Below are 27,314 nucleotides of genomic sequence, written 5' to 3' on the forward strand. Positions count from 1 at the left end.
ATTCTACATTTCTTCATGTATACAAACATATACGTATACATATTCCAAATATTAAGCACTGGTCAAATGAGTTATCACTGCATTTGCTCATTAGCAGGTAATAAAAAGTTACATTTTATCAGTTACAAGTCTCTTCTTACCTTTATATCTCAAAACAAATTAGGTTGGGAAGTTTTTAATTCAAGTTTTCAGAAGCAACCAAGTATTACAGGATCTAAGTGATCCCTCCTGGCTCACTAATTCTGGTCTATATGAACAGGATTCCCAATCGATTATTTTGTCTACAAACTTTCTGCTTTAACCCAATAGGAGACACAAAGGCCTAGCAAACATTCACTAGAAACTCATTTCTTCTGCAATAGCATTAGTCAGTTTATTTTTCTTGTTCACAGCACTAATGTTTACAGCACTAGGTCACAGATGTGAGTTGCCATGAATATGTATCAGCAGAAAGTGTAAACCACAACCTATATAGTAGCTATTGTACACTTCACCTCAGATGTGGAGCATCTGTTTATGGCTCTCACTTTTTTTTATTGTATGTGTGCCCTTGTACCTTTAATGTCCTTTGTGTTCATTCTATCAGATGAAGTTAATTTTCTCTAGATTCTCAAGACGGGGAATATTTCTTTCATTTTACAGAAGTGACATGGGAGTTTTTGTATGCCCATCATATACCTAATTTTATTTCTTTGAAAATTTTGTCTTCTACATAATATAGGCTTCTTTATGTTAGTAACAATTCAGGTTGTAGCTACGTGTGAAAGAGAGAGACAGAGACAGAGAGAGATGGGAAGGAAGGAAGGAAACAAGGGAGGAAGGAAGAAGGGAAATCACTAGGCCAGTGAGAAATTCAGTCACGTGTTGCATAGCCAAAATAAATTGTCATTTTTAAGCTCTGGATAAATAATTAACTCAGAATTTTAATTTTTATATAATTTTTAGAGTTTATAAAATATAAATATTTGGTAAGACCCAGGGAAAGCAGAAATAATCACTTTGATGATAAGATAAACTTTACTACTATTTATGCAATGTTAATTCAGTGAATTAAAATGTATTTATTCTTAAAAATATAAGGATATAATATAAATTTAAAAAAGAGGAGAAATAATGCTGCAAGATAATCCTCCAAATAAAAGATTTATAATCAGCAAAACCAACTGCTTGCTACTTTATAATTCATGTTTTATTTATTTAATAGATGTTTATTGATTGCCTTACAATAACTTATAACAAAACCTGTACCCCTAAACAGCTTATATTTTATTGAGAGAAGTAGTACAGAAAGAAGGAAAGAAAATAAAGAAAGGAAGAAGGAAGAGAGAGAGAGGGAAGAAAGAAAGGAAGGAAGAAAGAACAAAGAAAATGGCTTTTTCCTCTTAATTTCTTTTACCCATTCTCCTAGCCCCCTTCCCTTTGGCAATCACCAGTTCTCCATATTTATGAGTCTCTTTCTCCTTTTGTTGTTGTTTGTTTGTTCATTTGTTTTATTTATTACATTCCACATATAAGTGAAATCAAATGACATTTGTCTTTCTGTGTATGGCTTATTTCACTTAACATAATATCTGCTAGGTACCTACATGTCATGAATGACAATATGTCATTCTTTTCTTATGGCTGTGTAATTGTTAAATCACTATGTTATATACCTGAAACTAATTTAATATTCATGTCAACTATACTTCATTAAAATTTTTTAAAAGTAAGATAAATAAATAAGCAAGATAATTTCATATTATGATACTTGCCTAAAGGACATAAACAGATAAGATGGAACATTAGTTAAGGCAGTCACTTTGGATGGACCACTTGGTAAAGGCCTCTTAGAGGAGATGACTTCACAAGTCCCTTGTGAAGTTCAGGGAGACACATATTCTAGGCAGAAAGAACCAATGTGAAAACTGGAAAATAGTGAGAAAGGACTTGGGATGAAATAATATCAAGATTCTAAGAAGAGGCAGATTATTTAGAGTACAGTAGGACATAGTCAAGATTTTGGACTTTTTGAAAGATCCACTAAAATTTGAAGCAGAGGAATGATAAAATCTAATCTATGTTATTAAAAGATCTGACTGCTGTATGGATAATGGATAGTAGGGAGGCAAACAGAGAGGCCAGGAGACCTATCTACAATAGTTATGTGAGGGGAGGCAACAGGATCATAGATTTTGAGGGAGACAGTGGAGATTGAAAGGAGCTGAGGCAGAGTAGCTAACTCCTGGTGAAGGAAAGCAAGGAATCAGGAATGAACATCACCCCTAAGATACTCACTTCCTGCTAAAAAGAAAAACAAAAATTAACAGAGCACAAACTTCAATGAAGCAGTAACCAAACTAAAGAGGTATGAACTACCTACATTAAGTTAATCACATCTTTCCATCCTACAACTAAGGAGTGGGACTCTCACACCTAACTGAAGAATTTCATAGACTTCGTCTACCTACGTTACTTGCAAACTCTGCTTAACCTTTTAATGAAAAATATCTAGCTGGAAACTGTTTCTCCCAAGCTGGGGATGTATCTTATTTTTCTATTCCCAACTCATAGTAAAGTGCTCTTCAGAGTGGAGTGAGCCAAAGTTGGTCAAATTCAATATCAATTTCTTCTTAGTTTTTTTTTTCCTAGCAGATTTAAAGGACACATTGTATATAGGTACTCTTCTATATTCTTTACACAAATTATTCTTATAGAAACCCTGTGAGGTAACTATTATTGTTGTTAATAATATCCCCTTCTCATAGATAAAGAAACTAAGGTTGGTTAAAGGATATTAACCATTTTGATGTCAATCAGTTAGTGAGACAGAATTAGAATTTATACCTATATCTGTTGTATTCTAAAACTTGTGTTTTTTCATGACGTTATGTTACATCATGATCAGAAAATATATATTAACAAATAATTTAGAACTATATGCTTTTTGACTCCTTTTAGTAGATCTTTAATAAGAGATTAGTGAAAAAATGACAGAGTGGCGCCTGGGTGGCTCAGTTGGTTGATCACCCACCTCTTGATTTCAGCTCAGGTCATGATCCCAGAGTCATGGGATTCTCTTTCTTTCTCCCCCTCCCCAGCTTCTGCCCTCTTTCTCTCTCTCTTTCTCCCTCTCTCTCCTTAGCTCATGCTCTCTCTTCCTCTTTCTAAAAAATATGATAGAGAAATATAAAGAATTAAAAGGAATATTTAAATATCTGTGATAAAATAATAAACATACCAGGTATTCTAAATAAGTAACTCTGCCAATCCATAGGAGGACGCTCTCCAACAGGTTATGAGAATATCAGATTACTCAGTACAGAGCAAATCAGGTGATAGATGAAGGGGTGATATTGTGTTGTATTAAAGCACTTGCTAAGTAGTACACAATGCATAGAAATATCAAAAGTGAATCAAACCCAAGATTTAATGAACATTAGATTAGAGGGAGGAGGAAACAAATGTGAGTGGAAGAGGAATTATCTATGTTGATATTCTAAATCACCTGTAATGCTTATAAAAACAAAGAGCCCTGGGACCATTCCTCCCTACCCCCAAGACATTCTGGAGCATGGAAACTGCCTGTTTAACAAATGCTCCCAGGTGATTTTGGTACAAGTAGGTAAGGGGCCACGCTTTGGAAAAATACTGATTTAATCTAATCCTTTTTTTTTTAAATAAATCAGCCTAAGACTCATAAAGGAAAATGGCTATCTGAACTTGTAGCACCCTTTTTTGCTAGAACTTTGGCTTAAATTAGTCTCCTAGAGGCCCAATTCTCTTTGATACTTGGATTTAATTTTTCCAACTCCAGCATGGACCAGCTAACAGAGTGTATCATTGCTATTTCTCCTCCAGAATCACAACCACAGCTGCCTGCATGATGGACCTAAGGCGGTACCCACTGGATGAACAAAACTGCACCTTGGAAATTGAAAGCTGTAAGTTTTCCTAAGAATGAAGCTAGACTGAACTCTGCTTTAAGGTTACTCTGGTTCATATCCAGACCACAAGTCCCGCAAAGGTACTGCTACCACAGTAAATCTGGTGGAGAGAAACAGAGTCCATATCTCTCCTCAGCTTGTTTTCCAGTGACACAGGAAATCCCAATTGTCTTTGTCTCTCAGAGATGTTATCTCTTTGCAATTGCAAAATAAATGTGGCCTCTGAACCAGTTAAAACATTCACAGAGTATGGATTGGTAGAATGTTCTGTGTTTCGAGGGACTACTTTCAGTGTCTAAAATTTAGTTTATATTCCTGCTGACAGCCATATCATTAGCAAGATCAGTGTCTACGTGTGTGTTTATTTTCTTTCCTGTGCTGACTTGTTTTGCAGTGTTGTTGCTTTTCTGGGCCACGGTTTCTTGATGACTCAATCATCTGCCCTGTTGGGTGGGTGAAAACATTGATTTCATGACCCCTCTCCATTTTGGAGGTCATTTGAGATAGAATAGGATTTGAAACTCTTTTCTTTGTCAGTTCTTTGCAATGTTTTCATACCTCGTCCCACCAAACTGGAAGCTGATGATTTTATATCCACATTCTAGGTAATGAGTAACTTGACTGCTGTGTGGATGGGATATTCTCAGCTGCTGTGAGGAAACTCGGGCTGTGACAAAGCAGTGCAATCCGAAGTCACTGCTCTGAGTAGAAATATAAACCTTTATGGCACATTGCTGGTATTTTGCCCATTAAAAAAATAAGCTTCCAGAGATAATTAAATTTATACGCATTTTTTGGGAGATATTTATTTCATATTTGTGTTCCTAAATCATCATTATTTTCATTTTTGATCTTTTCAATAACTATTTAATGACATTGGTCTATAGATTTTTGATGGCTATTTTTATGTAAGTATTTTGGGATAACTTTGCATTTTCATAACTTATGACAGATTTTAAGTGCAGATTGTTCTTTGAAGTCCAAATTCTTTGTTTCCAATTGTTTGTAAAAAGATGTTTAAAACAATGTAGGTTGCCATGTACTAACAGTGAGTTTTTGGTAAGAGAATTTTTCATGGTGAAATTTGAGTGGAATTTTAAACAATCATAATTGTACACATGGTTAAAGCACTTGCACTCATGCTATTTCATTTGAGTTCTTTATAACCCTTCAAGGTAAGTAAACAAGGCCCTTTTATTTTAAAGAACTGATGCCTACGGACACAGCCAACACCCAGGTGTTTAATGTAATTAAATCATAATTCTGACAAAGATATTTTAAAATTAATGTGATATTCTTCAGACTTTTAGAAGGTTTAAGTTTTAATAAAGGGGCTTTTACATCTCTCATTTCAATTCACAATTACCTGTTAAATAGAATAGATTTTTTTCCACAGCCTTACTGAGATATAATTGATGTATAACATTGTGTAAGTTTAAGATATATGAAGCAATGATTTGATACATGAATATATTGTAAAATGATTATGATAAGATTAGTTAACAAATCAATTACCTCACTTAGTTACCTTGTGTGTATGTTGAGGACTGAGCTACTCTCTTAGCAACTTTCAAGTGTACAATGCAGAGTTATTAGCTATAGTCACCATCCTATAAATCAGATCCCCAAATATCACTCATCTTTTAAAATGAGTTTAACCACCATCAGTCATCTCCCGCATACCCTCACCCACCAAGTTACTCTCTATGACTTCCATAGATTTAAGATTACATATATAAATAGGATTATACAGCATGGGCCTTTGTCTTATTTCACTCAGTATAATTCCCTTAAGTTTTAGCTATGTTATGGGAAGTGACAGGATATCCTTTTTTATGACTATGTTCCACTGTATACATATAACACATTTTCTTTACCTGTTTATCCATCAGTAGTCAGATACGTGTCTCTGTGTCTTGACCATTGTAAATAATTCTGCAGTAAACATGGAACAGAAGATATCTCTTCAAAATAGAGATTTCATTTCCTTCATATATTTACAGCAAGTAGGATTGCTGGATTGTATGGTAATTCTACTTTTAATTTTTTGAGACACTTTGGTACAGCTTTCCTTAGTGTCTGTATTAATTTGTATCATCACCATCAGTGTGCAAGATTTTCTTTTCTTCACATCATTGCTATTACCTGCTATATTGTCTTTTGTATAATAGCCATTCCAACAGGTGTGAAGCAATATCTCCTTGTGGTTTTGATTTGAATTTTCCTGTTACAAATTATTTTGCATGTATATATCCTTTTTCCCCAGCACCATTTCTTGAAGAGACTCTTTTTTTCCCATTGAGTATTCTTGGCTTCATTGTCAAGATTGACTTGTCCATACATGTGAGAGTTTATTTCTAGGCTCCTTGATTCTGTTCCATTGGTCTATGTGTCTGTTTTCATGCCAATAATATACTGTTTTTTATCACCATAGCTTTGCAGTATAGTTTGAAATCAGGAAGTGTGATGCCTGCAGCTTTGTTATTCCTGTTCAAGAGTTCTGTAGCTATTCAAGATCTTTTGTGATTCCATATAGATTTTAGTATTGTTTCTTGTTCTATTTCTGTAAAAATTTATTGGAATTTAAATAGGAAATGAATTAAATCTATAGGTGGCTTTGGGCAATAGAGACATTTTAATAACATTAATTCTTCTGATCTGGACTAGATACCCATTTATTTATGTCTTCCATTTCTTTCATCATTATCTTATACTTCTTATTGTACAGATCTTTCACTTCCTTGGTTAAATTTGTTCCCAAGTATTTTGCTGGTTTTGATATTACTGTAAATGGGATTGCTTTATTTTGTTTTTAGAGTTCATTGTTCATGCATAAAAATGCAACTTATTTTGTATGTTTATTTTGTATTCTGCCACTTTATTGAATTTATTACTTTTAGTTTTGAGGGGGGCGGTCTTTAGTGTTTTCTGCATATAAGATCATGTCATTTGCAATCTAATAATTTTACTTCTTCCTTACCAATTTGGGTATCTTTGATTTATTTTTATTGTCTGATTTCTCTGGCTAAGACATTCAGTACTGAACAGGAGCACTGAGAGTGGATACCTTTCTCTTGTTCCTGATCTTAGAGGAAACACTTTCAGTCTTTCATCATTGAGTTGATGTTAGCTATGGATTTGTCACATATAGCCTTTGTTATATTGACGTACATTCCTTCTCTACCCAATTTGTCTAGAGTTTCTATCATGAAAGGATGTTGACTTTTGTCATTTTCTACATCAATTGAGGTGATTCTTAGCTTTCATTTTATTAATTTGATGTATCACATTTATTGATCTGCATACAGTGAATCATTCCTATATACCAGGATGAATCCCACTTGCTCATGGTGTATGATTTTTTTTAATGTGCTGTTGAATTTGGTTTGCTAGTATTTTCTTGAGAATTTTTGCATCTTTACATGTCAGTGATATTATCCTGTCATTTTCTTGCAGTATCCTTATCTAGTTTTGGTGTCAGAGTTGTACTGACCTTATAAAATGAGTTTAAAAGCAATTCTTTCTCTTCAACTTTTTAGAAGAGTTTAAGAAAAACTGACATTAATTCTTATTGAAATATTTGGAATAAAATAATATTTGGTAAAATTCATCAGTTAAAACATCTGGTTCTGAGCTTTTCTTTGTAGGGAAGTTTTTGAAAACTGATTCGATCTTCATACTTGTTATTGGTCTTTTCAGGTTTTCTAGTTCTAGTTCTTTATGAATCAGTCTTCATAGATTGTATGTTTCTGGGAATTTACTAATTTCTTCTAGGTTGTCCAGTTGATGGGTATATTATTGTTCTTAGCAGCCACTTTGATCCTTTATCTTTCTATGGTATCAGTTGTAATGTCTCCTCTTTCATTTATAATTGTATTTATTTGAGTTCACTTTTTTTCTTGGTTAGTCTGGCTAAAGACTTATCAATTTTATCTTTTCGGAGAATTAACTCTGATTTTTAATTTTTCTTTTATACTCTTGTTTTTCATTGCTTTTCTGTTCTCTATGTCATTTATTTCTTCTCTAATCTTGATTATTTCATTCTTTCTGCTAACTTTGGGCTCAGTTTTTCTTTTTTTTTTTTCTTAGTTCCTTGAGGTGTAAAGTTAGGCTGTTTACTTGAGATCTTTCTTTGTGTTGATAAATGTGGTCATGACTGTAAACTTTCTGAACTGTTTTTGCTGCATCCCATAAGGTTTGATTTGTTATATTTCTATTTTATTTGTCTTCAGATTCTTTTTTGTTTTCCTTTTTATTTTTTTTAACCATTGGTGGTTAAGATTAATTTATTTCGATGTATTTGTATTTCTTACTGTTAATGATTGTTAGTTTCATAGCACTGTGGTCACAAAAGACCTTTGATATAATTTGTCTTCTTGAATTTTTTTAGACTTGTTTTGTGGCCTAACATATAATCTGTCCTAAAAAATGTTCTGTGCAGGCTTGAGGACAACATGTATCCTGTTGCTGTTTGATGGAATGTTCTGTATGTCTGGTCCATTTTGTATGTAGTATTATTCAAATCTGCTATTTCCTTATTGATTGTCTGTCTGGATGATCAAGCCATTCTTGATAGTAAGGTATTAAAGTCCCCACCTATTACTGTATTCCTTTTTATTTCTTCTTTTAGTAGTTTCTTTATATATTAGTATGCTTCAATGTTGGATAAATATTTATGATTGTTAATATCTTTTTGATGAATTGACCCCCCTTTGTCATTATATAATGACCTCCTTTGTCTTTTGTAAGCATTTTTAGCTTAAAATTTACAGGCAGATATTAATATTCCTGTCTTTACATCTAAGAAAATAGACTCAAAGAGGTAAGATGATTTGACTAAGATCATTCAGCCACTGAGTGGAATAATGACTTTATACTGATGTGGTAATTGATAGCTGATTTATCTTTTAAAGCCACTGATTTTGTAGGGACCAAGTATATAGAAAGATCCCTATTCTAGAAATCAAGAAAATAGCCTATCCTTACAAAAACCTGGAATTTATTCATATTTAGCCAGACAGCAAATCATTGTTATATGAATAATAATGGAATATGTTATATTATTATTATATGATATGCAAGTTTTGCTATTATTGGTAGATAGTTAAGTAATTAAGCTTATTGAAATGAATTTGTGATCCCAGGCCTTAAACAACTAGCTCTGAAGTGGATGCCTCTGCCTCCCCTCTCCCTTCTTTGCTTCTCTCCCTCCTTCCCCTCCTGACTATACTTTCTCCCTACCTTTCTCAAACACAAATGGCCTTAATAGTGACATTGCTAAATCAGTACTACCTTGTCTCTATGTCAGCAATTCCAATTCCAATATATTGGTTTAGTGTCAGAGAAAATAATATCACTTGATCCTGAGTGAAGGAATATTAGGATTGAGCTTATTGCAAGACTATTTAATATGTTCCATCCAGAAATGAAAAATAATGCAAAGGGGGCCGGGGAGTATTATGTGTCTTTGAAATGGGAATAGTTAAGGGGCTAATCTCTTATATTCTCAGCCAGATTAGCTGTCCAATACCAATATCAGCTACATGGCCTTTCTCGCCTCTTCATAAGGGCAAGATTGTCTTACACACTTTAACCTACCTTGTCCAGGTTCCCCACTTGGGGCATGTGAACCACTTGTCTGGAAGGGAATGTGAACTTCTCTTAACTAGATTCATTGACAGACTGCTCACATTTCTAAAAATCCAAAGGTTTCTCTTTTTTTCCTCATTTGTTAGTGTGCTTTTATCTCAGCCTGTCTCTGGATGAATTGGGCTGGACAGACTCAGTGTCTCAGAGAATAAGATAAATGCTCTTATTCCCAATGTTGTTGGTTTTTCAGTCAATCTGTGCCTCGGTGCAATCTACAGTAAATTAGAGCATCTAGAACTTTCCTGGCAGCTCTTTCATAGATAGCTTCACAGGACTATGCCAGGTGTTCACTGAGATGGCCAGTCAGGCATGTCCTTTTAAGACCTAAAAAAAAAAAGTCCTACCGCTGCCCTTGTGGCAGCGTCAGAAACCAGTTCTTGCTAGCCTCTCGCAGTCACTGATTACCTACAGTACACTGGGCAAGTCACCCAGCTTATCCGTCTCAGTTTCCTCTAGATAAAATGAGAATAATAATATCTACCACAAATTGTTTTGAGGATTAAATGAACTAATAAAGATTTAAAAAATATTGCACTTTACTTGGTACATAGTATACATCTACTAAATAGTAACTTTGATGATGATTATTATTATTATTACACTGATTTTTATCATATTTAAAGATTCCTATACTGCTGTAGATTTGACCTAATTATGAGATCTTATAAATCCAGGCAAGGAGACACTAGAATACAGCATTGTTCTTCTCAACTTTGCTTTTACACGCTAAGTGAGCCTCATTATTTGTAGGGCTGTCTACCTCCTCATAGTATGTCTCAGCCAGCTATGCCTACAGTATAAAATGCAAATTAATTTCTTCTATTTCTGTCAATGGGAAAAGAATTAACAGCTTCAAAATCCAAAAAGAGAGATTTAAAAGTTCTTTGATATCTATATTTAGATGGAATGAAAGTACAGTCCATTTTAAAATGTAATTCATTTGTGGTTTTGCTTACATTTTAAACTGGCCAGACAAGATAGCCTCACCCGCTGACCATCTAAAGTCTCTGCAATCAATGTAGCAAAATGTGCCCATAAGTGTGTGTTGGCACAGGTCTCTCTTCTTCCTAGAGAGATTCACTATGCTTTAGGAAAGGAGGACATCGAAATGTGTCTATTGTTGTCTTATTATATTCCAATTTGGATATTTTATAAAACAGGTGATTGATGGATTTAAGACTCTATTTTCTTTTCAACAACTGAATTCAAAATAATCTTTATTAAAGAGGGTAGTATAGATTGGTATATTTAGCAGATTAAGGTACCGAATCCATAGTTAGTATGGCACAGGTTAATATATTTTGGATATAGCTTATGCTATGTATGACTCAATATTTTTATAAATATACATATAACGTTTGTAAGAACTTGGAAAGATAATGCATTGTGTTCTTCCACTTCTAAAGTAAAAATTGATGGTGTTTAGAGTATGTCACTAGATTGAAAAATACCTATCACAGAGTGGTACCAGGGTGTGTATAGTGGATGAGGGGACTTTACTTATTTATCATTTATTTTATTTTTTATGAGAAAGAGAAAGGTCACAAGTGAGCAAAGGGGAGAGAGAGAGAGAGGGAGAGAAAATCCCATGCAGGCTCTGTTAGCACAGAGCCCCAAGCAGCACTCGAGCTCACCCAAAATGGTGCTCAAATTCGAACCACAAGATCCTGACCTGAGCTGAAGTTGTAGGCTTAACCACCTGAGCCACTCAGGCACCCAAGAGGACATTTGTTGAATACAAGTAGCTATCTGGTATTGATTTCTCAAGTTAACTAAATAGGTCCCTTAGCTTTTTAAAGCTATGGTTTCTCATCTTTACAATATTGCAATACCTTATAGGTAATGAGATAATCAAGACAGAGATCTTTGTTCCATGCTTGGTACTGATCTTTGCATAGGAAGCAGCTGTTATCATTATACCATCATGATTATCAGTTTCACCTGGAATATTGTGCTCACTTAGTGTCACAGCATTTTAGAGAGACATTTAGCAGCCAGAATAATAAAAATATGAATGATACATAGAGTATGAAGAACCAGTAGAAGAAGTGAATGGGAGGAGGGATGCGTCTACCTTGAGGAAGAGACACCTAGGGAGAGAGTGGCAGTATTTGAAGGGGATAGCAGTTTTCAAAAAATTGTAATATTTCCTCTTAAGAGAGCAGACTATGTCTGCTCTAGGGGCAAAACTAGACCAAGTAAAAGATACCAAAGGTAATTTTAGACTTAAACATAAAAAAGAAAAGTTCATAGCAGTTACAGCTGGTGAAAATCCAGCAGGTCACTGAATGCTATAAGACCATTTTCTGGGGAAAAGGCAATTCTTACATTGGGCAAGTGATGGGATGATAGGATTTCTGGGTTGATGGTTACTTGGCACCAGCAAAAGTCTGTAGAACTTTAGTTAAAGGAAAATTCGGCAAGCGCTGGTTCCTGTGAAGATGCAGATCCCATATGTATATACATCTGGGAGCAATGCTATTTAGGAAAGGATGAAAATCACATCCTGGCTAAGATTTAAAAAAATTTTTTTAATGCTCCTTATTTTATATTTGACAGAAAGAGAGATGGGGAGTGGAGCAGGGGAGGGACACAGAGAGATGGAGACAGAATCTGAAGCCAGTTCCAGGCTCTGAGCTGTCAGCACAGAGCCCGACGTGGGGCTCGGACTCACAAGCAGTGAGATCATGACCTGAGCTGAAGTTGGACGCTTAGTCGACTGAGCCACCCAGGTGCCCCCTGGCTAAGATTTTAAATAGATGGTGTGTGTGTTTTGCTTATGGTGTGTTGTTATTTAGCTAGCATCTTTCTTTTCTCAGACTTTCCTCGCAGGAAAATCTTACCGTTGTGCATGTGAGGAGGAAGACTAAGACCCCCATGTTTTCCTGAATCTGCAAATTCTCTAGTGCATAGTTCTCAACTTTGCTGCACATCAGATCCCCTGAGGAGTTTTTAAAAATCCAAATGAACAGGCCACACCACAGATTTATTGAATCAGTCATTTTAAAAGCTCCATAGTTGATAACAATGAACAAAGTTGGAAAAAAAAGTCCTCTAGGGCATAGTTTTCACTCTTGAGTGAGCATAAGAATGTCCTGGACAGCTTGTGAAACATAGATTGCTGGGTCCCATCCCTGGGATTTCCACCTTAATGGGTCTGGAGTGAAGCTCAAGTATTTGCCTTTTTCACATTGGCTGGTCATGCTAATGCTTCCGGTGTAAGGACCACACTGCTCCAGCTTTAGTGGGAAGGTTGGCCCTCTCCTTTGCACTTCTCCATGCAAAAGTTGTTTCTTTATTTGGTTTTCTCTATCTACATAGCCTTATCTACATCCTACTTTTGTATGTTTTTCAACATTACTGGCCCATTGATGTAATACCTTTTTATTTTATAGTGCTATTATGAATTTTTACTGTTCATTCTTTTTACATTTATTTCTGAGATCTGAGTAAGTCATGAAAGGTAAATACACCCTCTTAAAGTAGAATTCTCCTGTTTTCATACACATATTCAATTTTCAACTACATATACAATTTTCAACCTCATTTTTAAAATTTAATGGCATACCACAAATATCTTATTTTCTGAAACATTCTCATAATTTCTTGTATCTATCTAATATTCTACATGTGAATGATCATAATTTATTTAATGGGTTCCCTATTATACATCATTAAATAACTACTATTTTTCTATTTTTAGTAATGTAATTTTTGCATGATTAGTCTCATTAAATACAATCATGATTATACACATACACACATATGACTCTTCTGTACAGTGTACTCTGTAATGTTAAATTTAAATTAATTAAATGTTTTAAAAACTACAAATTTATTTCCTCAGTCTCACTATACAGCTTTTGTGTACTCAGTTGCCACGTATGATCAGTAGCTGCCATATTGGACAGTGTAAGTATATAGAACATTTTCATCATTTCAGAAAAGTCTGAGTAACCCAAATACATAAGGCAAATTCATAGAAGTTGAACACCTGTATCATAGAAAAAAATAGAATTTAAAGTCTTTGATATGGTTTTCCATACATCCTGATTTCAAAAATGTTATAATGTAAAAGGAAGCAAATTCAGTTAGAATTGAAGTATAGTTATTTTCTTGATTGCAAAGAAAATGATTATTTTATTGTTCCTAAGTGGACAAACCAAAAGGAAGCACAATTCATAGTATTATGAAATTAGCATCTCCCATCTCACTGATGAAAATCTGCCTACTGTATTATTTTTCCCAGAAGGCATCATTAAGCTGTCTCTGACATGGTGTTCAAAATGAAGTGTATGTATACCTTAGTAAACATGAGCCTAAAAGGTAGAATGTGGATAAACTATATTATCCTAGCTGTGATCAAGATTGCTACATGAATTAACAGGAACCTTTGGAATATAGAGTTTTAGGTACAGAGAATTTGGGGAGATATATTTTAGCAGTAGATTCAGTCCCTTATCAGATTTTTAGCCTGTGTACCTCAGTGTAAATACTGTGGCAAACCTGGGTAGATGAAACACACAGGCTTCCACCCCTCATCTGTATTTAGTGACTTGGTAACTAAGAGAGCTCAGAGCTTAAGAGCAGCTCACCCCTCTGACCATGTGGTAACTGTGCAGGTGTAAAGTTTAAGGATTTGTTGGCACAGGCTTAGTTTGCATCTCAAAGAACAGGGAGGAGCAATTATAGGGAAACGGATTCCCATTATTGGTTCTTAAACTGAAGTGTTTTTTAAAGACTAAATGAGATTCTGAGTGACTCAGGACAGAGTGTTGGATTCAGACTCTGCTCAAAACCCTGTGCTGTGTATATTTACCTTTCTGAAGGTGATGGCCACCTTCTTTTATGTTTCTAATGCTCATTTTTTTCCTTCTTGGAAACTTCCCATTAAAATTAAAAACTCAGTTGAGGTGCTCATTGTGTATTATAAAATTTTTCTATGGCAGATATCATGGTGAGAGGGTGGTGGAGGTACAAACTTATTTACTTGGTTTGCCTTGAGGCTCAGGAAAGGTGCCAACAGAGCTGTCAGCAAAAATTGTCTCTTTTTGGCTGGGCTTCATTTTATACTGGATCCTAATTAAGTGAAAATGCCATATGTGTGGCTTTCTTAGCATTTTTATGAAAGCTGGAGAGCACTTCAGGAAACCTGATGTGAACATCATAAGCCAGAGGCGTAAATACACCCACAGACTTTCCCTGAAGCATTTCCAGAAGATTCATGTTGTTTTTGTTTGATAGTTGCAGCCCAATGAATTATAACTCAGACTGACTTTTTTCAGATCCTGGATCTGGCTCCCTGTGTTACCACTTGGAGATATTTTCCTTTCAGTAGACTTTCAAAACTCTTGATTTGTTTTTGCAAATCAAACATTTTAATCTTTTTTTTTAAATGTATTTTATTTTTGAGAGACAGCATGAGCAGGGGAGGGTCAGAGAGAGAGGGAGATACAGAATTCAAAAACAGGCTCCAGGCTCTGAGCTAGCTATAAGCACAGAGCCCGATGCGGAACTCGAACCCACGAATCATGAGATCATGACCTGAGCCGGCTGGATGCTTAACTGACTGAGCCACCCAGGCACCCCTCAAACACCTTTATATTCATGATAGCATCCAGAGTCTATCATCTGTCCCTGCTCCCACCTCTACTGCCTCCAGTACCATGATTATATTTATTGTTGTGTTATCATCATCAATAATAGTAACTTCCATTTATTAAATGTTTACTTTGTATCAGATATGGTGCTGTGTATATACACACATGATCTCACTTATATATCTCATATGGCAGCTACTGATATTATTTCTTCTTTACAAATGAGGCTGTGGTGCCTTAGAGCAGTTGTGTAATTTACAAAAGATCACACAGGTTAGCAGATGAATGTCTAACTGAAGAAAACAGAATCCAGTATAGCTAATTTAAGCAGAAAGAGACTTACTTGGCTTACATAATTGTTGGAAAGACTGAAGAAACAGACTCTAGGCTGAGCTTTGATAATTAATTCCCACAGCTCAGGCCTGTGTTGACAGCCAGTCAGTATTCTTGCCAGAGGAAAATGATGGCCTGCAGAACAGAGGGGCCACTGCTCTTGCTAGACCAAAACCACACCAATCGTCAGGTAATCTGTACTAATAAGAGAGGTGTTTTGTGCTGTATGTTTCTCACTCCAAGTTCTGAATTCAAGTCTCCAACAACTGTATCTGATTGGAAGAACCTCGATTACATTTCAAACCATAGAAGTGAGAATATTATTAATTATTTTAATAGCTTCTCTATTAATTATTATTAATTATTATCATGTGGCCAAGCTGAGATGTGAACCCAGATAAGTGCGATTTTAGAGCCCACGTCTCTAACCATTATATATATTGTTTCTTTGTTTATATCCCTAACATAAAATTAATATATCCCTGTTTCTATTATAAATAATTTATTTCTAATAATTCTATATTTATTAAATTCTACCTGCTGAAATATATGCTTTTGTTGGACTTTGTTATTTTCTTTGCCAGCCTCATATCTGAACACTCTATTTGAAGACTTCCCTGTGTTATGAAACAAAGCCCACCTCCCATAACAGAAGTTGAAAAAGCCTCACACTCATTCTCTCAGCCTTATTTGCAACTAGCAGGTGGGTGCAAGACCAAAGCTCTACCAATCCCATAACTTGGGGTTGGAAATCTGTGCCATGAAAACCAATGACTCTGGGAAAAGCCAGTCTAAGACAGTAGGAGCTATGGCAGTGGAGAGGTGGCAGTGTTCAGAGGCACATGTCGCTGTAAGAACCGCAGCGCCCCTCCCCAGTGAAGCTGCCTTGAGAACTTTACTAGGACAGTTCTACGGTTTTGCACACTATTCTTGACTTCATAGCTTTCACACCTAGATCTGCCCTATTGTAAGTTGTTCAATATCATTTTAATAAATGCCTCTTCTATTTAATATAACCCATCAGTTTATATTGTTTTCAGCTATGAACCTTGATTGCTATCTTTTAAAAAAAATTTTTTTTTTTTGTTTTGGGAGAGACAGAGACAGAGACAGAGAGTGGAGGAAGAGCAGAAAGAGATAAAGAACGAGAGGGTTCCAGGCACTCTATGACAGTGCAGAGCCCGAAGTGGGGCTTGAAGCCACAAACCATGGGATCATGTCCTATGCTAAAACCAAAGGTCAGATGCTCCTCAACCAACTGAGCCACTCAGGGCCCCAACTATGCTTCTGGAAGAAAGGATTATGTCTTATATTATCCTTTATCTTTTATATTGCTTTTCAAATGACAGGTAGGTAGTGAAGAAATTCTTTCCAATTTAATTCATTGATTTCATCAAATTTCATTCTAGTACAAGGTCTTCCCAAAACAAAATAGTGTAATTAGGAATTCTCTTTCTTGGGACTTATCACCCTTCCTGCCCCCAAGCTCTTTGGCAAGTGATTTCAGATTATTTGTCTGAAATATTAGAGACTTCATGTGAATTTTTTTCTGTGGCCACATTAGGTAGAAAGACAGACAGACAGAATTTATTGAGCACTTAGTAAGTGCTAAGTGCCTTATATTCATTATCTCATTTTATTCCACCAACTCGATGAGAATAAGAGATTAAGTAAAGGTCACACACTGAGGCATAGTCAGGATTCAGTCCCAGTCAGCCCTCCTCAGGGACCTTTCTCTCAATCAGCACACACCACTTTGAAAGTATACAAGGAAAGATGAAGCTGCTGTCAAATAAACACTAATACTGGAGCTGGGCGTTAAGGTTTTAAGTGATTTTAAGGTAGGAAGTTGCTCTATTCCCTTTCCGTTCCTGTAATTAAGGGAGTGTTTGTACTCTGTGGGTATGTGCAAATTAATATCATAATATTCATAAATGTGACAAGAATTTCTCAAACCATTGCTAGTCACTTTGTTTCTTTTTTCTGATAAACAGAAAAAAATTAGAGATTTCTCACTAAAAGAAAGCCACTCATTAATAGATTAATTGACTTCAAATGGCCCTTTTTACCACCTTTAGAAAAACATTATAGTATCTATTATTATAGATATATATTCTGGAGTATTTTGTACTTAAACCTCTGACATAAAATACTGCTTGAGTCTAAACTTAATCAAATTTACTACCCAATGATAAGCTTGGTGGACGGAAATGGAAAAAAATTATGTTAAGGATGAGATGGCCTTAAGTTGAATAATTGTGGCTGTTCTGATTACAACTTTATCAAAACAGTTTAATATATGAGCAGAAGACAGAGAATATTATTATAAATTACTTGCATATGCAAAAAAGTTGTTACTTTAATATGTCTTTCCAACTCTACCTTCTCTTCTTGGTACTTATGTAAATAAAGGTCATGCTAATTGGCTACGACTTTTTGTTGTGAAGATATATTAGCAGAGTGTTCCTTAAAGTTTAACAAAAGACCCTTTTAAGGTCTGAGGAAGTATATGCAATGTAATACTAATAATACCTACCATGTGGAATGCCAGTTTTGTGGTCAGCCCTTTACACTGGTAAATTTATTTAATATTCACAACAGCCCCTTGGGTAAGTACAATGTCATCACTATTTTACAGATGGGGAAACTGAGGGTTAAGTAATTTAAAACACACATTTGGAAGTGCTGAGAATAGAATTCACTTCTAATTACAGAGTTTGATAATTTAACTATGTTGGTGATGCTTATTCATTGAGTTAATAAAAACAACATGCGCTTAAGAACACAACTTGAAACTGTAGCTCATAGTCAATTAAACACATACGTCCTGATACCTTACTGGGTTTAGGAAACGATCAAACAAAATAGGAAAAATTTTGTAAAACCAAACTCATTAAAGTGCCAGCAGAGGATTTATTTTAAGCCAAAGGTGTTGGGGATTCTCATTTTAACCATCTCTCTCCTTTGGGAAATCTGAGAAAATGAGAATGCTTTATCAGGTTTTCCAGAAAGAAGAAAAGAGATAATCTGCCATATTCTCCATTGCCAAGTAGGAGATGAGTGACATTCCTGAAGCAATGAGAAATCCTCAGTCCCTCTAATTACTCTCTTGTAATACTTTTAAGTCCCAGTGGGCCATAATGCAACTCATGCACCTGGAGAAATGGATGGATTGTATTTAGATTCAGTGTGGTCTTTTGATTTCTTCTAGGACCGGTCTAAACTGTTACTTTCCAAGACCCAATTTCTAGCATTTTAAGCTTCTTAGTTAAGCATTATGTGCATCCAAAACTCATAAAGAAAACCAAAAATATATGAGAATAATCTCTGAAACACAGTATGCCATAGAGAAAACAATTATCTAAAATTGTCACTCAAAGAAAATTTTCCTTTTTTTATTTTTATTTTTATTTTTATGTTTTGGCTATGGAAATCATGAAGATGGGATCAAACATTAAAGGCTTCTCTTTGATATTCTTTCCTGTACCTTCACAAGTTCTCCCAAAGAAGAGGTTTTAATGATTGTTATATTCTTATAAATAACATGGAGTTGGTGAAAACTACCTTTTGATCACTGAAAATTAGAAGGTGTGTGAAGAGGGGTGAGGATTCTTGGCTCTTCAGCCCAACCATTTTTTGTCATGTTTATTTATTTGTAGAGAGAGATTGGGGGAGGGGGACAGAGAAAGAGAGGGAGTGAATCCCAGACAGTCTGCACCATTAACACAGAGCCCAACGTGGGGCTCTATCTAAAAAGACCATGAGATCATGACCTGAGCTGACATCAAGAGTCAGAGGTTTAACCAGCTGAGCTACCCAGGCACCCCAATCCAACCCTTCTTCACCTAAGATTCAGAGAGGCAAGTCACTGTACTGGGGAGGGGTGGGGAATGATTAGCCTCAGGGATTTCTACTCTGCTGCCCTCTTTGCCGACAATACTTTTTTTCCTCCCTTCTTTGTCTGGCTCACTCCCACTCATCCTTCAAATATAATGCTAGAATTAATTTCTTAGCATTGACTTTCCCGACTTTTATCTCTCAAAGCACCATTTATTCATGCACCTGTTACAATTGTCATATTTGTGTGTTTTATTCTCATATAATCAATTTCTGCCTTTCTTTCTTGACTGTAAACTCCACAACATAAGTACCATGGTTAGTTTTTCATCATTGCATCCACAGTGCTGAATGCAAGGCATTGTAAAATTCAAAGTATCTGTTGAATAACAAATAGATAAATGGATGGTTGGTCAAAAGAGGAATAGCCAGCCCAACCCATTTTTGTTTATCGTTTGCTACTTTAAGCACCTCTGTTTAGTTTTCCCCTCAAACTCAGGCCATCACTGCCTCCTCAAATTAAGGAGAAAACTAACAGGAAAGGAAAAATGAGACAACTGTGTTTCATTAAGCTAACTCTCAGAATGTATAAGATATACGTCTATCAGCTGCTTCCTCAATCTTACAAAAACTGGAGAATAAGTAGACCCTCAGTGGCCAATCACATGGTTTTTCTTTGTCATTAGGGTACTTTGATGACTTGTACTAACTGATTTTAAAGATAAACCAATCTTATATTCCTGGGATAAATCTTACAGGGCCATAGTGCATTGCCATTTTTATGTGTTGTTGAATGTAATATTCTAAGATTTTGTTAAAGATTTTTGAATGATGAGAGGTACTGAACTATAATTTTTCATTTTTGGTAATGCTTTTCTTAGGATTTGGTATTAGAGTTATGGGGCCTCAAAAATAACTAAGGACAGTGGGCCTCCTTTATTTTATGTAGTATTCATTAGTGTGGTGGTTTTGTTTGTTTGTTTTTCTCTCTTTAATGTTTTATTGAGTTAACAAGTGAAGCTATCTGGGCCTAGAGGGTTTTTTGTTTATTTGTTTGTTTGGTAGGGGGCTCTAATAAATGCAATGTCTTTAATGAATATAAAGCTGATCACATTTTCTTTATTCTTGTCATTTTTGCTAAGTTATATTTCTCCATAAATGTTTTTATATCTTCTAAGATGTTGAATTTTGGCATGAAGTTGTTCATAGTATTCTCTGTTCTTTGAATGCCTACAATATCTGTAGTGATAGTCCCTTTTCATTATTAATATTGAGGATTTGTGTTCTTCCTTTTTTATTGATCAGTTTTGCTAGTAGTTTTTCAAATTGATAGTATTTTCAAAAAACCATCTTTTGGCTCAGCTAGTTTTCTCTAGTATCTATTTTTTACTTTATTGATTTCTGCTCTTTATTATTTACTTTGTTTGCTTCTTTTATATTTACTTCACTCATCTTTTCTCTAGAATTTTTTAGATGAAATCTTGGGCCACTGATTCAAACTCTGTAGCTACTCTGATATGAGGAATTGAAGAAACAAGTTTTTGTCTAAGTCCTGATTTATTTGCTTTCCAAATTTTATTGTATTTTCATGGTCATTCTTCTCAAAATATTTTCTCATTTCTGTTATGATTTCCTCATTGACTTATTTGTAGTTGTGTTGTTTTACTTCCAAATAGTTGGAATTTTCCTAACTATAGTATTATTAGTAATTTCTAATTCAGTCCTGCTATGATTAGAGAATATATTCTTTGTAGTTCCTACCCCTTTAAAATTTATGGAGGCTTATCTATCTTGGATAAATATGCTGTATGCAATTTAAAAAAATGAGTATTCTGTACCTGATGGATGTATTTGTTCTACATATGACAATTAGATCAAGATAGTTAATGGTATTGTTTGTATGTTCTCTGTTGTGACCAGTTTATTTTCTAGCCCTATAAAATCCTGGGGAAAGGGGTGTAAAAAAATCCCTGCAATATTTGTGTAATTTTTCTTCCTCTCATTCTGTAAATGTTTGCCTCATGCATCTTAAGACTATTATTTGTGGAGTGCAATTTGATAATTGATATGTCTTCCTGATTAATTTTCCCTTTTATTATTATGAATTGCCACTCTTTATCTCTAGTAATATTATTTGTCTCAAAACATATTTTATTTTATATTAAAAGAACCATCTGTCATTATCATGCTTGCTTTTTGCATGATTAATCTTTTTCTATCCATTTACTTTCAATGTATTTATGCCTTTATGTTTTAAGTAAGTCTCTGTGGTCTCATATAGCAGGATCTTACTTTTTATGCTCTTTGATAATCTCTGCTTTTCAGTTGGATGAAAATGTTTAAACCAGAGGTTGGCAAACTGTGACCCAGGAGCCAAATCCAGCCTATGTCCTTTTTTATGTAGTATATTGATAAAAATGGCTTTTTGCATTTAAAGAGTTTTGAAAATTAATTTACTGAGAAACCGTAAGCCTGGTTGGTTACCTTTGGCTGCATTCCTGATAGACATTAATATTTGATCTCTTCATTTTTTTCCTTCACCAGGTATCCTATCAATACAGCTTAAAATTGCACTTACTTTCTGGGAAGTCATATTATCTTATAACTTCATGTGGAGCTTTTGGTCAACTCCAAAGTTGTATATCTTTCATGTCTTTTTTCATAAGGAAGTCAGGTCTCCCTGTGAAATTTCATTATGTTTACTTTGGTTCTTCCTTCTGCCTGTTCTTTCTGAATCTCAATTCTTTAAAAAAGAATCCCTTCCATTTGTTCCATTAACAAATTTATAACCATATTTCATATAATTTTATTTAAATTATTTATGAAAAGTTTGAATAATATGCAAGAGTAGCCCTGCCAGAGACACATCAACTCATTAATAGTTTGTTTTATAATGTTATTAAATTGGCTGTAGATCCACCTCTCTAATTTAGCTTATATTTATCCTACTAATCAATATGGTTATCTATTGTTTCCCTTGAAAAAAGATGTTTTTAGAGGTGAAATATGAGATAGTAGTGACTAACATTTATTTAGCACTCTATGCGATAGCAATTTTAAATTATTTATAAGAAACATTAAATTTAATCCCATGAAGTATTCTTAGAATTCCCATTTTCAGACAAGGAAACTGGGGAACAAAGAACTTAAGCAACTTGCCCAAGGGTTCACAGACTAGTATAATCAGAATTTGAGCCTAGGCTGTTTGGTTCCAAAGCCTGGGCCATTAACAACCATTCTTGTCTCACAGCATTGTATTTGGAGGTCAGGAGACCCAAGTCAGAGCCATTGATCTGTGCCAGACATCACTTAAGTTCTTCAGAAAGTTGGAGGAGTTAGACCAGATTGTCATCAGGTGTTCTTTTCTTCAAAATAGAATGATTATTTTTATTTACTTAGATACCTGATCATTTCCATATAAAGAAGTGGCAAGGATAATCATAAATACTGGTACATGGGCCTTTTATTGAGGTCCTAGATGAATATTCTTGTGTCTGAATATGTGACAGGACTGGAGTTTGAGCACAGCTCTGTCTGCCTCCAGACCTTAACACTCTATCAGAGTTGGTTTCATGAGCACAAGACCTGGGCAGGCACACTGGTGTCAGCATGAAGGGCCTCATGCTTGACATAATGCTCTGCTGTCACTATCCTGAAATTTGTACTTTGTGAACAAGAGACCTCTCATCTTAACTTTGCACCCCATGAAATTATGTCACCAGTTCCTTCAAATCCATCTACATTACTCTTGCACTGCTGCACTGACAACAGAAGTTCATTTGGCATGAGGGTTAGGGCTAGGAGATGCTCACTGATATGAGAACATGAGCTGTGATCCGGTTCCTTCTTGGAGACAACTAGTGACCCATCAGTGAATCCTTTGTCTCTTGCTTTAATGGTCTCTTCTCTGTTGTTTCTTGCCTTTTGGATTCTAGAAGAAGAGGATTTTTCATTACATCTTGTTAACATCTGAACTAACTTCTGTGATTCAGTATCAGTAATCTTTCTAATTGGAGAAATAATGAAACATATTTATTTATATTTCACATAGGGAGAAAGAGATATTTCTCAATGTGTATTCCTGGTTTTCTCTCTGAGCATGATTCGTAATGCTAATATTATGTATTCTTTTTGGCTATGATGTTAAATTTTCCATGCCATATGAGAATTCAAAATTTATATTTTAAATAGAACAAGGTTTTATTCCACCCTGTGAAACTACCTCACATTTGACTTACTTACTCCACCCACTCTACCCTAAGAGAATAGCTCAATGATAAAAGAAACTAAATGAAAATTATTTTGAACAAAGAATATAGCCTACTAATGCTTCTTTGGTATCACAGATTTTTAAAAATCTGTCTTTTTAAAATGACCCACCATTCTCTCTCTGCCTCTCTCTCGCTCACTCTCTCTTGCTCACTCTCTCTTTCTCTCTCTCTCTCTCTCTCTCTCTCTCTCTCTCTCTCTCTCTCACACACACACACACACACACACACACATATGAGGGCATGATTTGCCATTTTTTAACATATGCTCCTGCTTTACAAAGTTAGTTGAAGTAAACCTGTCAAATGCCAAAGTGTACAGTATGAAAATTTCACAAAATGTCAGGGAAAATGGGAAATCTAGTGAATTTAAGAAAATCTGTCATAAAGATTGCATTGCATGTTTCTTTCTGCCTAACTTAGGGTGACATATGGAAGTTTAAAAATATAACCTAATGATGTGTCTTTATGGTAAGAAGTTTATATAACCTAATTGCCACAAAACTGTCATTGCTGGTTAATTTATTAGAGTAATAAAAAGATATTGTACTCGTAGAACTTAGTTAGAATAAATTCTGCCCAACAACACTGATGGCCCCTGAACCATAAATTTTCTATTTTTGATGCTTGTTTGAAACCTGAGAAGATGCACATGTGGGTATACTATTCTTAACCATTTTTCTTGGAGTCCTGGTATGGATACAAGAACATAGGTGAATTGGGGACAGTGCTGTGAACCTTCTGTTATGGGAGAGGCCTAGGTGTAAAGGATTGGGAAGAAGTAAATAGAGACTAATATAAAGGCCTGATCATTTATGGGAAGTATGAGCCCTCAGATTCTACCCAAATGTCAGCTTTCTTTTCTTTTTTTGAAATAACTTCAGGTTCACAGAAAAGTTGCTAAGATAGTACAGAGAGTTCACTCAAGATTTTCACCTCGCTTCCTGTAATGTTACTATTTTACATACCATGATAACTTTCCTCAAAACTGAGAAATTAACATGGGCCAAATCCTATTGAATAAACTAGTCTTCATCAAGATTTCATCAGGTTTTTTCACCAAGAACCTTTTTCTGTTCCAGAATCTAATCCACATGTTGCATTTAGTCATCATGCTTTGTTAGTCTCTTTTAATGTGGCAGTTTCCCATCTTTCTTTTTTTATTTCATAATCTCAGAACTTGGAAGAGAACTGACAAAATATTTTTAGAATGTCCTCAACTTGAGTTTATCTCATATTGCTTGTGATTAAACTGGTCCACACAAATATTTAATCTACTTCCTTAAGAAAGTGCATGAAATCCAACAGTGCTTATTTGAAAATAGGAAAGAGAAGGGCTACCATGACCATATTTGACTGTGTAAAGACCAAGGTAATTAACTAGACTAACTAGACTAATAGTCTATTAGTTTAAACATTGGCTGAAGATTTACTACATATATTTATTAACATCAGTAATACCAATACTACCAATAACATGTCCTAGGCACTGTGCTTTATATGCGTTGCCTAATTTTATTGTCAAAGCAACCTATGATTTAGGTGTTAGTATCATCATCATCATCATCATCATCATCATCGTCGTCTTGGAGTTGAGGAAATTTAAGCTCGGGGAAAGTTAAATTCCCAGTAGTACAACCCAGTACTTTCTGTGGAATGCGTCCTTAAACCTAGGTCTTTTCAAATCCAAAGACCTTACTGTTTATTAATTAAACAATAACAATTTAAGTATATAATTTGTTGCCCCTTCTCTGAAAGAAGTCCATGTAAAATATTATAATAAAGGTGTATGCCTTTAATTGAGTCATCCCAGATATTGACATTATATTGGTGAAAATGTCTATGGAAATATTCCTTTTTTGGATATTGGTCAAAACATACTCTAAAACATTCCTTTATCCCCTCTGTCTTCCTCTCTCTCTTTACCTCTCTCCCCATCTCTCTCTGTTTCTCCCATCTCTGTTTCTCTTTCCATATATAACACACACATGCACACATACACATTATAGATATGTGTGTGTTTGTATATAACTATAATCTATCTATCTGAAAACAAAATAATAAATATGAGATCTATGAAAAATCATGCTTTCTAAACAAATCTCATTAATTGGTGAAATTTTTTATGCTTCAGTGCCAAGATGATATTAGTTAAAGTCCACTTCTTTTTTTTCTTTTTTTTACACTTTAAACATGAGTCAGTAGAAAGAAGGAATTTTAGGAGTATATTTTAGAAGTTTAAATGTCTACAGTTTTGTCATCATGCCACCTACTAAATTGGATGGTTGCAAATTATTAAACTGTAGCTTATAATGGTTTATGCCTTAATTTGGATACACCACATCCTGGCATTGTACCTACTGTCTATTGTTATAACAAAGTGCACTGAATTGAGAGGTACATATTATCTAGCTCAACAACTCAATTTTACAGATAAGTAATCAATATTTCTAAAATCATTAATCTGGTTAATGACAGAATCATAGCTAGAACGTCTAGGTTATAAATGCCTTCCTTGATATTCTGTGATTCTGAAAAAATAAATTGAGCTAAGGATTGATTAAAACAAAGTTTTCTAATTTAAAATTGTTTTCACATTTATTTTGAGAGAGGGAGGGAGGGAAAGGGTGTGCACAGGGGAGGGGCAGAGAGAGGGAGAAAGAGAGAATCCCAAAGCAAGCTCCATGCTATCAGTACAGAGCCTGGTAAGGGGCTCGATCTCATGAGCTATGAGATCATGACCTGAGCCAAAGTCAAGAGTCAGAAGCTCAACAGATTGAGCCACTCAGGTGCCCCTCTAATTATATTTATTTTGCACATATGATTATAAGAGAGGAATTCTCCAAGTATACTATGCGGGTATTATATTCAATTTATTTCCATTTTTACAAAAATTAAAGCAAAACTATATATTCATTATTAATTAATGTGTCACCATTGAAAGCTAAATATTAAGCTTTATTTAATCATTATTAAAAATATTTTTACTAATAGTGATACATTAAGCTTTACTTAATCATTAGTAAAAATATTTTTAAAATCTAAACATTTCTAAGAAATTAGTTGTGGTAGATACTTTTTCATTCATGATTTTGTCTATCTGGGTGCTCTCTCTTTTCTTTCTGAGGAGCCTGGCTAGAGGTTTATCAATTTTGTTTATTTTCTCAATGAACCAACTCTTGGTTTCATTGATCTGCTCAACTGGTTTTTTTGGATTCTATATTGTTTATTTCTGCCCTGATCTTTATTATTTCTTTTATTCTGCTGGGTTTGGGGTGCTCTTGCTGCTTCCCTTCTAGTTCCAGTAGGTGCTCTGTTAAATTTTGAATTTGCGCTTTTTCTAGTTTGTTGAGATTGGCCTGAATTGCAATATACTGTCCTCTTAGGAGTGCCTTTGCTGCATCCCAGAGATTTTGGATTGTTGTATTTTCATTTTCATTTGTTTCCATATATTTTTTAATTTCTTCTCTAATTGCCTGATTAGCCCAATCATTCTTTAGTAGGGTGGTTTTTAACCTCCACATTTTTGGAGGTTTTCCAGACTTTTTCCTGGGGTTCATTTCAAGTTTCATAGCATTGTGATCTGAAAGTGTGCATGGTATCATCTCTATTCGTTTATACTTATGGAGGGCTGCTTTATGCCCCAGTATGTGGTCTATCTTGGAGAATGTGCCATGTGCACTCGAAAAGAAGGTGAATTT

At 34.8% G+C, this 27,314-nt stretch overlaps 1 protein-coding gene and 1 pseudogene across 2 annotated transcripts in view; both read left to right on the top strand.

Moving 5' to 3' along the window:
* The window catches only part of GABRB2 (gamma-aminobutyric acid type A receptor beta2 subunit), a 238,096-nt gene that overhangs the window by 111,969 nt on the left and 98,813 nt on the right, over nucleotides 1–27,314 (top strand). For both annotated transcript variants that reach the window (XM_029942911.1, XM_029942910.1), the window contains exon 6: nucleotides 3,841–3,923. In XM_029942911.1, coding sequence (XP_029798771.1) covers nucleotides 3,841–3,923 — 83 coding nt within the window. The remainder of the gene's footprint in view (nucleotides 1–3,840; nucleotides 3,924–27,314) is intronic.
* LOC115294013 overlaps nucleotides 24,956–27,314 on the top strand; it is a 9,104-nt pseudogene continuing 6,745 nt past the window's right edge.

The sequence above is a fragment of the Suricata suricatta genome, chromosome 6 (genome assembly GCF_006229205.1).
Source record: "Suricata suricatta isolate VVHF042 chromosome 6, meerkat_22Aug2017_6uvM2_HiC, whole genome shotgun sequence".
Classification (NCBI taxonomy): Eukaryota; Metazoa; Chordata; class Mammalia; order Carnivora; family Herpestidae; genus Suricata; species Suricata suricatta.